Source organism: Acyrthosiphon pisum, chromosome A2 (assembly GCF_005508785.2).
Source record: "Acyrthosiphon pisum isolate AL4f chromosome A2, pea_aphid_22Mar2018_4r6ur, whole genome shotgun sequence".
In the NCBI taxonomy this organism is placed as follows: Eukaryota; Metazoa; Arthropoda; class Insecta; order Hemiptera; family Aphididae; genus Acyrthosiphon; species Acyrthosiphon pisum.
This window is the reverse complement of record NC_042495.1, coordinates 56,263,177-56,279,528: the sequence shown is the minus strand read 5'-3', so window position 1 is coordinate 56,279,528 and position 16,352 is coordinate 56,263,177. Positions and strand designations below refer to the sequence as shown.

Genomic DNA, 16,352 nt, shown 5'->3' with positions numbered 1-16,352 from the left:
CCTATATACATAACATTATAAAATACAACGCGTGTCGCGTATAATGCAAATATATATATCACCAAGCACTATAATACCATAAAATTTATAATGATTGTGAAAAAAATGTTTTTATCAAGACGTCAGCCGGGCAGATAATTACTTAGACATTTATAATGAAATAAAAAAACCACCGTCGGTTGCCACGTTTAATATCGTGCAATTTTTCGTCAGTCGTTCTTGATCTGGTCCCGTGGGGTATTTACAATTATTAAAACATTTAAAACACTTCTTGACGAAAAACGTTTTCGGCCGTCGGGCGTGTTTTGCCATCATCATTATCATTAATAATATAAACGATGGTAGTTTATCAATAATATAACAATAATAAGAAGAAGAATCATTATCATCATCGGCCAAAAAAGCGTAGGTATATTTCGTCTGACATCATATTATGATATATTCGTAAATTGTTTGTAAATTTTATATCATCGTATACATGGTACCACTGCATGCTAAAATATCACAGGACACGAGCGGAGTCGAATAATAATAATAATAATACCTAACAATATAACGTAACATGTGGCCGCCGCCGGCCGGCGTCCACACGCGTCACGCAACAATTTCTCGACGCATCGGTTAGTGATGCAGTGCTGGTTACTTATATAGTCTATTTCGTCTCGATGGACGGCGCAATAAGTCGCGTCTAACTCACCGCAACCATTGTAGTCTTCGCGCGCCCGGTACGATCCGTTGTCGGTTAGAATATTATTATACGAGCCAGCAGTAGTCGTATCATTGGCGATCAGTGCGTGACGGCTGGCGGATTATTATACAACAGAACAAAAATTCATATTATATAATAATACAGTAGTTACTGCAGAATACGCTGCACGGACCGAACACAGGATAATACGATGGGCCTTTGCCATTTCTCCGGCTGGACAACACAGATCGCCGCGTGCATTGTAGGTTGGTCGATTCAACTAAATTATAAAGTTATAATACTTTTAATATATTATAATATATTATGATATTACTGTGTCTATGTCTGTGTATCCAGTGGTGTGGTTTCAATTTTGTTTTTTTTTGATACGAATATTTTTATGCGAGCCACAAACCCTGTCTGGGATTTATCCATTTTCAGACAACCAATTTAAGAAGCAGTCGAAATTATATCATAATATTAGATTTTTAATACGCACATGTATACTTTGTAAAAATCTATTCAAATTACGCAACTGGGCCGTGATGTACCCATCGTTGTCGCATAATCTAAAAGACTAAAAACCGAAAATTTAAAAACTGATTTTTCTTCACTTTAGAATAATAGTATGGCACCATAGTTTACTATACCTTACTGTCTTAAATCATCTTTGACGTGTACAAATTCTATAAATAATATTATGATACTTCATCTATACATAATTATATTATCAATTATGCATAAATCGAACTTATTATTATTATATTTTTTATAATATTATATTATTACAAGTTACAATGTAAAGAAGTTAAAAGGTATTATTTACATTAATGAGTTGGGTTCCTATATTATATTATATGTACATTTTGCATATATTATTATGCATAATAATTAGAATGGTAAAACAATAATCAATTATGATGTACGTCGCTCGTATTATCACAATACACCTTGCAATATTAAAATCAAGTGCGTAATAATATTGTGGCGTGGAAAAAACGCAATTTTTCGGTCGTAACAATAATAAATTGTTTATATTGTAAATGTTGGTATTGTGGTACTGTTGAAGTGTGTTGTATATATATTATATACCTTACAGTCTCAGACGCTTTTATATTATATATTCCCCTATGAATCTTGAAGAAAAAACAAATACGACACGTTGGTTCATGGCAGTGCAGTTGCATATTATATAGTATTTTGTTACTTTATGTATTATATTTAAGATTAACTGTCACTGCAATAACAAAATAATATTGTAAATCCTTCACATATGTCTATACTTGTAACTGGGCACGCCCGTTCAAATATACAAATATACAAATAAATAAATCAGTAAATAGTATTCAATTTTTTTATGGGGAGGGGGGTGTAGAAATAGTGAATCGGGATTCCCAAAAGCAAAAGTTAGGTTTATTCAAACTGTTTATGTTATTAAGTTGATTTTGGGTTTTTTCTAATAAAACTTCATACACATTAGTTCTTTAATGATGTAAAGTCAAAAGATTTAATTTTGAATTGAATTGATGTCTTGTTAAATTAAATCAAATCTGGGTAGATCCCTAGTTTAAGTTGATGTATAAATTGTTATTTCATTTACATGGATATATTTTGAATTTTCGTTGTTTTCACCATAAGATTTAGTAATTGGTTTTTACAATATAATATTTAATCATTTCGTGATAATCAGATTATCTTGTCTCGACCACATAAAAAACATTTTTTAAACTATATCTATATAGCTTTTTATTTTAAGAATTATTTTTTTATATATTTATGCATACGCATAATTTTAATATTAAATTGTTATTTATTTCTTATGAACTTATTTTGTTTCACTAATATAATATTGGAATTCTTTGCATTCACATTAACTAGGTTAATCTTGTAGTTGAACAAAAAATACCATATATTATATATATATGTTTGTTGTAGATATGAAATCACAATTATTGTCGTTCTCCTGAACAATTACGAAAATATAACTTACAACATGTGTGCACTACGCCATCGAATAATATCTATTATAACACTATTACGTCTACGTAAGAAATTAGGTAGGCTAAACCGAATGAAGTAGACTGCTTCAGTAGCGCTACCAGAACTTTTTCAAAGGGTCAGTATTTATAATTTGACGTGCTGAACGTTACCAAATGTTCTTAAAAGTAGTTGTGTAACGTTTTGTTATCATGATGCGTATTATCTATTGAATTGTTATTAGTTTAAAATTATCCATATTATATTCTAGATAAAATTAATATTCTTAGTACATTATTTTTTACTGCTAAGTAGTACCAGCCACCAAGCGTAGACCGTTGAAGTGAGTGTTTATTCTACCAAGGAAACCGTTTGGACGAATACATTTTCATCAAAATGATTACACTCATCTAAACCATCACTAACCCTGACCTCATAATTGTACCGCTGAACTGCATCATTGTTTATGGTCGGTGGCATAACTGGAGAGAGTATTGATATCACTGTGCTTATACGAGTTTAGCGTTATTTAATTATTATGTCTTGTTGGTTTTTAATTAATGGCGTATTTCTCTTATCTCTGAAAGCAAGCATACAAAAGTTTAGGCTGGAAACGACGAGACAAATAACTGTATTATTAATTGGACTTTGAATAATTTTGGAATTATTTCTATAGACTAAAGTAGCATGCAACAACAGGACTAGTAAGAATATAAGACACATTTAAAATTTTTAACCATAAATATTAATTAGCAAAAGAAAGGAAGGAAGGTGGGCTCCATCACAATTCATGAATCTAATTAGTTGACAGTTATACGCATAGTCGGGTGGCAAACTTTGAAATATAAAAAGAGAAGCTAAACGATAAGAACGATACGCGACATGAAAACGGACATATGCAGCAAGTAGTGGAAGAAAATCTACATCAACCTGCTTGCAAAACTCAGCAAAAACGTAGAATTTTGAACTCCACTGAAGACCAGTGTCGGAGTTTAACGTGTGCATGGCAGTTATACAAATTTGCCAATACGATTGAACCAACTTAATCCCACTTACTGCAGTTGCTCGTCAACTGAGGAAATGGTTATACAGTAAAATCTCGTTAAACTGGAATGTGCCTATATGCACACTTGATAACGGGATAATACATTATTAAACTTTTGAAAACCAGTCTCTATAATTGTTTTATTACATTTGTAAAATGTTATTAAGTTTTATCATATTTGGTCATGTAGGTTCCAAATATAAAGTACCTACCACACGGCACACACGCCTTTTTTTCTAAAAATTATCATCAACTAAGGACCTTTCTTATAATATCCGGTTAAGTGTCGGTTAAGAATAACTGACAGAATTCTATCGGTAACACAAAAGAAATTCTGCCGGTTAGCGTTATCAGACACTTTACGAATATTGTAAAATATATACTTAGTATAGGCTATTACTACTACTACTACTGTTTCATAATTAATTTGAATTTGTTTCCAGTGCAGGCATGTACTAGTAAGTAGTACTGTCTCTGTCTAGGTACCTACCTACTACATGATATAGTGTTGTAATATAAATGTACAAGTGCATAACATACATTTAGCATATTAAAATAATTAATAAACGACCGAAAATGGGAACATCACAACTAGCACACGTAAACAGTGTGTCGACATTGTGAAGACATATAGATCAGCCATCAGCATAATTGTCAAATCGATACACTTCCTATAAAAACATGCTAAAAAAGTAAAAACACACTATCTCTTCACTCTTGGGACTCAGTGCACGAGTGTAAATTAATTTCAGAAGAATAGGTTGTCTTGTGTGGAATGTTGTTCATGGTACGACAATATGTCAATGTATCCCAAAGCTATATTATTACTATATCTTTTTTTTTATTGAGCTTAAGCCCAGCAACTTAGGCCATTAGCTATTTTTTGTTTTGTTTGTAGGTTTTTTGTTGGTAGGGGGAAGAACACGTGTGTGTTTGTTTTTGGCAGAATTTTTAATTTGGGCACCCGTAGGTATCTGCCATGCCCAGTGGGGTAAGGCGGCACTTGTTCTCCGGACACCGTGACTTTCCCCGAAGAAAAATGCCGCCCATGGCCGAGGTATCGAACCGGCGTCGGTGTGCGACGCAACCGACGTCTTAGTCCACTCGGCCACTCCATCCCCCTACTATATCTTTATTACCTATTAAAATCATAGTTTACTTATTATTTTAATTATATCAATAGATAGTGTAAACTCAAAACTGATTTGTATTTTACTTATAATGTGGAATTTCTCATTAAATCTCGTTAAATATCATACACCAGTCACCAGTAAGCCAGTTATAATCATGAGTCTTGATTTAACTACTATTATTCGGTACCTATTTGTATTGGATTTCTTGTGTTCAAATTAAAATATGGTCTTAATTTTAAAAATATCAATTATTAAAATATAATTCACACAAATGGTTGTCATTGAATAAAAAAATTAACTTATCAAATATTTAAGATTTTGTTCGTACCAAACATAAACCTTAAATGGATATTTAGAAATTATTTTTAACTTTTATTACCGCTTTTTTATTTATTTTACTCTATCAATTATTATTCATGATTGTATTATTTGTTTTACAGACAATTTAATCGTTTTATTTGTTAAATAATTAATTATTTACACAATAAATGTTATGTATACTAGGTACTATTTCAGGGGCACCATTTGGGGGGGGGCGCACGGTGTGCACTCGCACACCCTGTAATGTTGTTGTCCACAATTGGCCTAGGCCTAATTAATACTATGGCTAGATGGCCTTCAGTTTGCCAATCTTTAATTGTGCATGCACCGTAGCTATTCACTGATAATCATAAATAATATTATAATATTGTGTTCATTTGATAATTGATAAATTGATATCGGTATCACTTTATCCACTGGCACACACAAATATGTGTAAATGGTAAGTGGCTACTGACAGGGGTGGACTGGCTATTTTTGGCCCGGGGTGCAAAATTAATTAGGGGCCCAGTAATTTTTTTTCAAACCTACCTAAATTAGGAAAGAGCCCGAGTTGTATAAGTAAATATAAAAAAAAAATTAAGAATAACATGTTGTTTATTTGTAGAGATGTTGAAATATGTTCTTTTATTTTTATTTTGTATAATACCGTATTATACCAGTATTATACCGTATACTGACTGTGAAAATCGGGGGCCCGGATCATAAATACAAACGGAGGCCCGGGGTGCTACTTGGTGTATAGCACCCTGGGCCAGTCCGCCCCTGGTTACTGATAGACAAAAGACATAATAATAATAATATGCATCTATTCTATCTAAAAATATCTTTACTATACACTATACAGTATATACACAGAATGTATGAACGGTAAAATGTAATGTGTTAACTATAAATATATGTTTTTATTAAGTATGTTTTTGATACTGTAATAAATCCGTAATGAAAAACTGAAAACACTAGAAACGTTTTTTTAACGATTGGCCTGGAGGTGGGAAAAAATTGGCCTCTTTAATTGTTTGCACAGCTTAAAAAAAACAGAAATGGCACCCCTGTACTATTTATAATCAAACAAAACGGAATTCAACTAACTTACAGAGGTTATCGTCAAACAAAACGGAAAGCTACTAAGTACTGACATTTTTTTTTTTATCGGTATCATGCAATTTTGTTTTAACGTTATTTTACTGTACACAATATTACATTAGTTTCCGCATGTAGCATCCAATATTCCAATGACGCGATTTATACTACAGAATGAACCAAGCATTTTCATCCCAATTTTCCCTTAATAATGAACTCATAAGAACCATATTTTTGATTACTTTTATTTTATATAGGTACCATTTAAGGAGTGTTTTTTGGCGATTTCTTTTTTTCAATTGATTTTCCCTTGATCCTTCGATAATTATTAAGCAGATGACTTTTTATAAATGTTGATAGTTGATATATCTATATGAACATTCAAACGGGCGTAGACCATTTGGTTGAATCAACCTAAAATGTGGTCAGTTTGGGCGAATAGTTATGTACCGATTGACGAATAATAGGTTCATAGGAAAATAATTAATATATTGAAAAAAAAAATACATACAAAATACATAATAAATAATTAATAACGTACCCTTAATTTTAAAATATATTATATTGGCATAATAAAATTGTAATTTACAGTCAACATTAAAAACAATATTATTCAATTACTAAAACAAAAACATAATATATTATACGATATACATAATATTAGTAAATAATTAATAATGAATCCGTTTTTTTTTCTCGTCAAAGTCATCAGGTAAATATAATTTAACTCGCTCAAACAGACTATTAATTTTTGGTCAAAATTATTACCTTTGCCCAAACGATCACCACCTTTCGGGCTAATAGTTTTTGAGTTATTTAACTTTGTGTAGGTAGGTACTAAGGATAATATGATAAGAGATTCACGCTTATATCACGTTTGTAAGATATTGCAGGGTCTATGACCTATATGGAAGAAATGAACTGATATCAGAGAGAGAGAGTGAGTGAGAAAAAAAGAGGTCCGGGGTCCCACATTGTAAGAAAAAGGTAGTGTATGACTTAAGACCTTGATGACTTAAGACTTATGACTTAAGACCATCAATACCCATTATTAGAGAGAAAATTAAGTTAAGCGAGTAACAACGATAACAACAGTTTTAGAAAAAGATAGCATACATTTTAGGTATAGGTACCATCATATTATTATACACGAGTTAGCACGTCTAACTATTGACTGAGTCATATCTTTCTTACAATGTTAGCGTTTGGCGAGCTTTAGCAGAGTATGGCGGGGGACGTGCAGTCCATATATATTATTAATCTGCCTATCCAACTATAAGGCACACCATCACGCCTTGGACTGTCAGCTCCCCCTCCCACGAGTGTTTGCTGTTAATTTATTTTCTTGCATTCCCATATAGCGTCGTTGCCCGTGTTCATGGCGGGAATCGTTCTCGGGTGGCCGTCACCGGTCATGGAGTACATGTCGGCCGGACACGCGCCCCTGTCGCTTACGCCGGCGCAGATGTCGTGGATGGTCGCGTGCATCGACGTAGGCAACTTCGCCATGGCCGTGCCCGCGGGATGGCTGATGGACCGGATCGGGCGCAAGTACGCCGTCGTCACGTCCGCACCGCTAATGTTTGCCGGATGGATGTTCATACTGTTTGGCCGACAAGTAAGTATAATAATATCGTCGCATGTTTACACGACGTCACCATCGCAATCACATTACTGCTGCGTCTTCTGACATCATAGACTCGAATTGATGTATTTCACTCGTATATTACTATATAATTATTTAGTACTGCAGACCACTCGCCATTTCCTGTTTACGTCGAGATCCGTTGTTCACCGAGTACATATAGGTAGTAAAATCTTACTTGATACAATAAAATATAATATATGACGTGAAACTCATCTCTGTTGAAGTTATAGAATGTTATATACTTGATATTTTCTAATTGTATTTTCGAAATTTGTTCCATATTTTCCTTACATATCGAGGTTTACGTTATGCCTTGGAGTTTTTCACCGTATCCGATTAGTTTTACTAAATATCGTTTATACAAACAACATACTATGATGGGAATATCAAACACGTTTCCGCTATAGATTATATCTAAGGCATGCACCGTGATGCATAGTGCATATACCCTGTCGTTAATTATATTATTATGTTGTATAGTATTTCTGTCGTGCGACGATTTTTGCTGCTACGCGGGACACTGTATATACTTTTTTTTTGATAGAGAGAGAGAGAGAACTCTATATTGTAATTGCTTTTAGTTAGGTAAACTCGTGTACGCACGGATGGTTAGGTGTGGAAAAGTTAGGCGACCCGAAGGCGACCCAGTGACCCGTGTGAATCGAACTCCGATATTTATACGCTTATAAGTATAGGAACCTCCTATAGTACCATATGTGACGTATCGCCAGAATGCAAAACTCAGCCTGTCAGCCATCAGTATCGCATTTAGATACATTAAAAATTATTTATTATTATTTATTAATAAATAAAAATTATTGACAGAGAAACAACACTGCACGAATCTACTTTAATTATATACTTCTAAGTTCTAGGTAATGTAAATATTATAACTTATAAGTTATAACAATAGAAATACAGAATATCAAAAATGTATAATATCTATACTTTATATATTATAATTTATTTTACACATTGTATATTTGTATATACATAAAAATACCTATATAGGTTATTACCTACTTATCATTATAAAATCCACTTCACAGAACTAATTGCTATATTACCTACATATTACACGTATCTATGATTTTTTTTATCTCTTAGAAAGATAAAGTAGACATTCATGTTAAAACATTTTTTTTTATTAATAAACTATCTAATGTTAAAATTGATAATATGACTTCAAACATAGGTTTACAGATATGCGAATAATAACGATTTATTTCAAATTAAAAAATCAGTCCAATTAACCATTTTTACATTTATTATGATTGTTTAATATTACCGTTATTAGGCATCTATTACCTATATGGTTATAATTAGAAGATAATCAAAACATTATGTTATACAATAATATAATAATAACATTGGACAGTAACTGAATTAATGATTTTGAAAATAGTAGAATATAAATTATATAAACCTTAATTAAAATGATGAATAACCGTAGAAATTAATTTGTATATACCTACTATTATTCTACCATATAAGCTAAAAATATTTAAATATGTATAATATATAGTTTATTCTCAGGGACATCCGTTTTTTAATATTAAGGTTTGAAATTGCAAGATATATCTTTTGGCATTGTGTTCGTTTTGGTATGATTATATTTTTGTAGGCGTTATAAAATATTTAGCACAAAGAAAAAATTATTCATATTTTGTTAAAAAATAGGAATTAAAATATGAAAAATGAATAATAAAAACACTGTAATGACGTTGTCGTGAAACAAATGTTGTATGTACACTACTGTACAGTATAAAAAAAAATACTGTAGAGACGTAATCACAATAATAATTAAGTTTTTAAATCAGTGACATTTTCAGCACAATAATCTAAACGGATCACTACACAATTTAAAGAGTCTACTCTCGAAATTTCCGCTACATACTACTATAATTTATAGTGGCAGTCTGTGAAGGCATTAAAACACCAATCATAATAATAATAATAATGCATATTATAATAAATAATATGCAAACGTGTTGGAAACGAAAATCAACGCCAATATAGCGTTTATATTATCCAATACAGTGCGGTACAGTGATATTAATATATACGTATAACTTCAGAAAATTAGTTCAACACTGTGCGATAATATTACAACGTTCGTTTGGAAATTCGCAACAAAAAAAAAAACCGGGCCGAGTATATTATTATTAAGCACGCGCGCGCGCATTAATATATACATGCCGGCGGGGTTAGGTCGTCTGAAAACTACGCTGTTTCGGGAAATAAAATAATTTCCATGTTTGTGGTGCGGTGAAAATATTATAATGTGTTATTCTCGCCGTACTCGCACACACACACACGCCTACACACATATATTATACCAACCCAAACATATAATAATAACAAAGTAACACGCTCGGCAATTTATCATTACGGGGGCGCTGAGAGATTGTATTCAAACAATGAATATTAACGTCATATTATACGGAAACCGTTGTTTCCAAAACGCGTCGTCGTCGTTGCCGTTACTGTCGTTTTCGGATCCCTCGTGACCGTGGTACAGGGTGAATAATATAATAATGATAAGAAAAAAATAACACGTTAGGATTCCGCGTAAGGGGTTGTTTGCGGAAATCGGCAATCTAAATACGAAACTTCAAATTGAACGTCATACAATTATTGCGATTTGTTTCAAATAGGCATTTAGAAATAAATTATTCTTTCATTTCGTTATTCTTTCATTTTTTTTATTTTTATTTTATTTACAATTTATATTTATAATAATACAATAAGTAAATATTTTGTTAACAAGAGTTTTTTGATATGAATTCACATGGTAAGAGAAAATATCCAGAAATATGAAATCAATTAATTCATATTTAATACTAGCTGCCCGACCTTCCTCCGGAAGAAATTATTTTTTCATAATTTAATTTAAAAACATATGACTATTTTTTTGGCTATACAAATAATATAATATAATTACATATTGTAGTTATTGTTATTGCTAATTTCTGAAAATTATATATCCTACATTTTGAATTCAACCACTGGAGTGGTGAATTTTATTCTTTTTATTATAGAATAGAGATAAGGTAGAAAAAAATGTAACGATAAATTAATTGTTCAATGAATAATATATATTTCAAATGGAAAAATGCAAGTGCAAACAAATAAATAAATAATTAATAATAATAATAACAATAATAAATAAACAAACAAACCGGTTTCCTTCGTCTCCAAAATCAAGTTAGATTCTTATATATGTAGATATAGATATTTATTGTATATTTATTTTTTTTTTTATTGGTCTTATAAGTTATAACAACTGCAACAAAGACCATTAGTTACAGTTACTTAATTTCTAGTTAAATTTAATCAATGATTATGATTATGTATGATCGTATAGATATTATTTATTCGCAGGCTTTGGTATAAAATCGTAAAATCAAAGATCAAGTGAGGGCTTTAGAAACATGTGTTCCTAAATATGAAAAATATTTTTTTTTGCATTTTATTGACTTCGATAAATATCATGTAATTACACGATTAGTTCGGAAACTCTATCGATAGTCATTTGTTCGTAAAAAACATTTTTATTATAAAATTGTGAATTATTCACACAAGACACCTATTCTAACCTATAATTATAAAACTATAAATTCATTATATTCCACGCTTCAGGCATGGTGTCTGTTCGTGGCCAGGCTGTTCCAGGGGTTTTCCGTGGGAATCGCATGGGTCGTGGTTCCGGCATACGTCGGCGAGATGGCCAGCATCCGGATACGTGGCAAGCTCAGCCTGTTAGTGCAGATCAGCTACGCGTTGGGCCTGCTGTTCTCGTACTCGGCCGGTTGGCTGCTCGGCGATTACACCGCACTGACCGCCGTATCGGCCTGCGTTACGGTCGTGTCCGGCGCACTGTTCCTGTTCCTACCCGAGTCACCGTACTACCTGATGCTGGATGGCCGACCTGACGAAGCGGCCATGTGCTTATGGTCTCTGCGGAGTTACACGGACGACGATCTACAAACCGAATTGTTGACCGTCAAATACTCCATTTCAAACGACAGGTATAAAATATGTGTCACGGTATATAGGTACGTGTGTAATGTGTATTTGTACTAGTGGTGTTGTTTGAAGCAAAAAATTTAAATCTAGAAATGTTCGTTCGATAAAATAATATGTTCTAAATTGGAAATGGTTGACCTTCGAAAACTCCAGAAGAAAGACTGAAAAAGTTATTTGTTGAATTTGTAATATCATCAAGCTCCTTATCGAGTTAATATAACAATGATGACATCTAGGTAAATTGAATAAAACACTCGTTCCGAGTAAACGGCTTTGTCAATTTATATCTAGTTTCGAATTATAGCGATGACTGCTCTGGCGTATAAAGGTGCTATTAGTGACAATCGTCCGTAAACTGCATTATAACCATACAATACCTATATATATATTACATTTTACATGTACACATTATGCAAATCGCAGGTGTCTATTATGTCATCATGTCCCTCTACAACTTTAGTGCCGCTGCTTGTTTGCGAAGAGACGTTTCTTTTTTTTCAGTAGAAGTTTCCATATTATACAACCTACATCAAATGTAGTAAACCCCGATGGGTACATATATCGTACGTTTACGATGAGAGTGGCACGTGTTCGAACGTCATGAGACGTTTTTTTTGACGCATTCACATTAGGGATTTTTACCGTATCATTTATATTCACGGACTTGGGTGGCTATAAGCCGTTTATCTCATCGTTCAAAATATGTTTGTATAATATATCGACTATCTCGCTTAAATTGTATTGTTTATAGGTATACTATATACAGTCGATGTAGATATGTTATAAAATTAATATTTATGTAGGTGCCTATCTATTTATTTTTTATTTCGTTATAATAATAATTATTAATACCCTATTTATGTTCATTTTACAAATTGTACATAGGTACATATTTTATAATATGCGTCTACATAATATAACGTAGGTACACACGTTATTACGGACAGTTTAGCCTTAGAGGGAGGTATCTCTGGTATGTATGGTACAATATTATAATTTATAATAATATATACGTTGTATACGCGCGCATGCATACAGAACAGTATAATATTATAATGCAATAATGCGTGTTGTTGCAACCTGCAGGGACTATAGGCCGCTGGGTTTTTTTTATTTAATAAATACATTTACTCAAGGTGCATCCTTACCAAATTAATTCTTATTCCATCTAAGCCCCACAACACGGAGAAGTTTATAATTGCATAAAACGTGATGTTTATTACCTACCAATAAAATAAAAAAAGTCAACAGTCATGCGTAAGTTATGTGCATAAACAAAATTACATTTTGAAAACAAGAACTCGTATTTTTAATGTCAACGCCAATAACAAAATGTATGGATAATAAACAACAATTTCAGTGATGCAATCTTGACTTCAGTTTGAAGTTATAAACATAAACATTATTTTAAGCAACTATCCACAATGTTCACAACAGAGGTATAATTTATTTTCTTAGAAGTAACCATATTATAAAAAATAGGGTTTAAAAACTCAAATTATAACGTCTGCTAACGAAGACATCAAGAAAAGGTTAGTGTGTTGTATGTACAAACTATAATATAGTAAGATAAAATAAATATACTAGTACGTCCTATTTAAAATAAACTTTAAGTTGTTACTTTGTCTCAGTATTAGGTATAAGCAATAGTTGTATAGGTACTATTAACTTCCTAGTTAAATAATATTATACTCTGTATAATTTGTATACTGTACAGTATATACAAATGCCGAGGTAAGCCATACCATATTCCATGGAGTTTGGTAACTATACCTACTTGCCAGGTTTTTATTTACGTTTAATTTCATCTTTAATATTATTACTTATTAGTTATTAATATTTTTAATGAATGATATGCATGTTACTCTACACTTTAATCAGTACGATTGTGTTACGTTCAAAGTACATTTTCTGTTATTATTCAACTAATTCAAGGTAGATTTTTTTAATATTTTTTACATGACTTTATTATATACCTATACTGCGACGTGTTTGTGAACAACTTTTTAAATTAATTTACCAGTTTTCGGTTGAGATTGTCTCAAGGGAATTGTGTTTATCGCTTAGTTTTTTTTTTTTTTGATCTCTTCAAACGGTACACAGTGACGTACACCAACAAAAGGAAAGCCGTGTAAATATTTATAGCAATTTCGGAAGACCCGCGAGAAAAAAACTACAACGAAAAACAAAATTGGTTTTCCCTCTCCTACACATGCCGCGGCGACTTCTTTCCGTATATATACATAATATGTACCTATAATCGGCACGCGCACCATAAAATACACCAAAAGTCCTAAAGTATCATCACCCCTATACGATATAACGGTATGATAAAAATATAATAAATCGCACGAAGCTTGCTTGCAAACGTTTACCTATTTGTCTATATTCATACAACTATCGTATTGTGATGAATTATACCAATGCTTTATCCATATTGGTGCTACTCTGATGATAGCGAGGAGTGGGTGCTAGAGTAAGATGAATACTCTTCACCCTAAAAAACAAAGCCCAATCAAACATCGTTATCAATGTCAAAATATCATATGAATAAACATATATGTTGTAACATAAATATTACAAGTATGTGGTCATTCGATTAAAAAATTTAATTGGGTTTTCCCTCCGAAAATGATTGTCACCGTATAGTTTATTTCACTTCACCCGAATTTCTTATTGAATTACTTAGATTTTGATTTGAACTCGCACTCACTCGGACTTCAAACTTTTTACTGAATTCTTTTAAGGTTCGTTAATGTTTTGGGTGTAGAGTTTAGTATAGTGAGTATACAGTGAGTACCCGTCTCATAATTTGTTTGCGTGATACACTTAATTATAATAATATACGGATAATATCATTTACAATTCCGTTGTTGAAATTATTTTTACAGGACTAAAGGAAGCGTCGGAGACCTATTAAACAGAGACCGTCGCCCGCTGGTGATCGTCATTGTATTGGCCGTACTACAAATGGCCTGCGGGGCTAGCGTGTTAGAAGCATACGCGGCGACCATCATGTCAGGCACCCATATATCAGCCAACGCGTCCGCTGTGTACTTGGGCCTGGTCGTGCTGGTGGCCGCCGTTCCGTTTGCGCTGGTTGTGGACCGGTGCGGTCGTCGGCCACTAATGATCGTCTCGTGTTTCGGCACGGCCGCCTGTCACGCGGCCATGGCCACCGTTCTCTGGCGACGAGACGTGGTCGGCCGTAGCTGGCAGCCACTGTTCTGGCCAATAGCTGGCGCCCAGTTCTTCATCAACATTGGCCTCATGCCCTTGCTGTCCGTCGTCCAGTGCGAGTACTTCCCGTCTGACACGCGGGCCCTAGCCGACACGGCCGTCGTGTTGGCCGTCACGATCACGTCTACAGTCATGATCACAATCTACCAGCCGGTGGCCGACGCCCTCTGTGCATCCGCCAACTTCGGTATCTACTCGGCTGTTTCCCTAGCCGGCGGCCTGTTCTGTTGCCTGTTCATGCCCGAGACCAAGCAAAAATCGTTCGCTGAGATACAAATGGACTTTCACAAGACTAAACGTGCCGCCAACAACGGAGTTCACAAACTGTGTGATTATCAGGAGATCTGAGTCTCGCACCTGTTGTATTATTATACGAGTATGCTACACAGGGTGTTCGAAGACGATGGCATTCAAACGTATCAAATATTTCAGTGGTACACCTGTACAATAAATTATAAATAATATACAAATTATGTGCCATTCAGTATGACCTTGATTCGTATATTTCAACGCAAGAATATCTACGTCTACCTCCAATGGGTGTTGTAGAATTGTATACTGAGTTATATTATATTCAGTTATATTTATTTTTATAATTATATTAAGATAGCAAGATGTATATATTTATCACCGTAATTGTTAAGGTTTTGTATTAATTGATTGACGATAGTACCTATTTTAAATATCATGGTATTGGTAATAACATAATATTATATTATATTTACATTTTACATGTTCTAATGACCTTAACTAACCATATCTCGTATTTGTACAGTAAATAAGTTCACTGTTTCTCTTAACTAAACTTTAAATATAATATTATATACTGATTTATAGACTATTGGTACATATTCTAAAATAAAGCAATACTTTTTAATAATAAGCGACTGTGTCAACATTTAACAAAACCATTTTCGGGTTCATAGTTCAAAATTACAAAAGTACAAAACCTTAAAATTAGAAACTACAACAATTTTGTATTATATATGTTTTTAAATAATAACAAATATTAAATAGCTGAGTATTTTACGTTAAAAAATATAACCTACCTATGTATTGTATATTCACTATTGTACATATATACGAGAGAACTATTTGATAAGACTTTTTTAATATCACATAATTTATTATTTAACTATTTATTATCATAAAGAAAATGTAATAATTATGTTCAAAGAGAATTCATGA

At 32.8% G+C, this 16,352-nt stretch overlaps 2 protein-coding genes across 5 annotated transcripts in view; one reads left to right on the top strand and one right to left on the bottom strand.

Annotated features, from left to right (window-relative positions):
• Window positions 1-16,352, bottom strand: part of LOC100569658 — a 205,068-nt gene that overhangs the window by 153,300 nt on the left and 35,416 nt on the right. The window lies entirely within an intron of this gene.
• Window positions 109-16,225, top strand: LOC100160251 (sugar transporter ERD6-like 6). Of its 2 annotated transcripts, none has more exons than XM_016809131.2 (4): window positions 109-950; window positions 7,609-7,865; window positions 11,538-11,926; window positions 14,816-16,225. In XM_016809131.2, the coding sequence occupies exons 2-4, from the start codon at window positions 7,626-7,628 to the stop codon at window positions 15,510-15,512; spliced, it is 1,326 nt and encodes a 441-aa protein (XP_016664620.1). In that variant the 5' UTR covers window positions 109-950; window positions 7,609-7,625; the 3' UTR covers window positions 15,513-16,225. The 2 variants fall into 2 exon arrangements, with proteins under 2 accessions (XP_016664620.1, XP_001946644.1); XM_001946609.5 differs by having other exon boundaries at window positions 109-954.

Bases quoted from the DNA above. Each gene is read 5' to 3' on its own strand.
- LOC100160251 (XM_001946609.5), top strand. From the start codon at position 900: ATGGGCCTTTGCCATTTCTCCGGCTGGACAACACAGATCGCCGCGTGC. The intron at 955-7,608 runs GTTGGTCGATTC...ATTCCCATATAG, and splicing joins GATCGCCGCGTGCATTGTAG to CGTCGTTGCCCGTGTTCATG. The intron at 7,866-11,537 runs GTAAGTATAATA...TCCACGCTTCAG, and splicing joins TCATACTGTTTGGCCGACAA to GCATGGTGTCTGTTCGTGGC.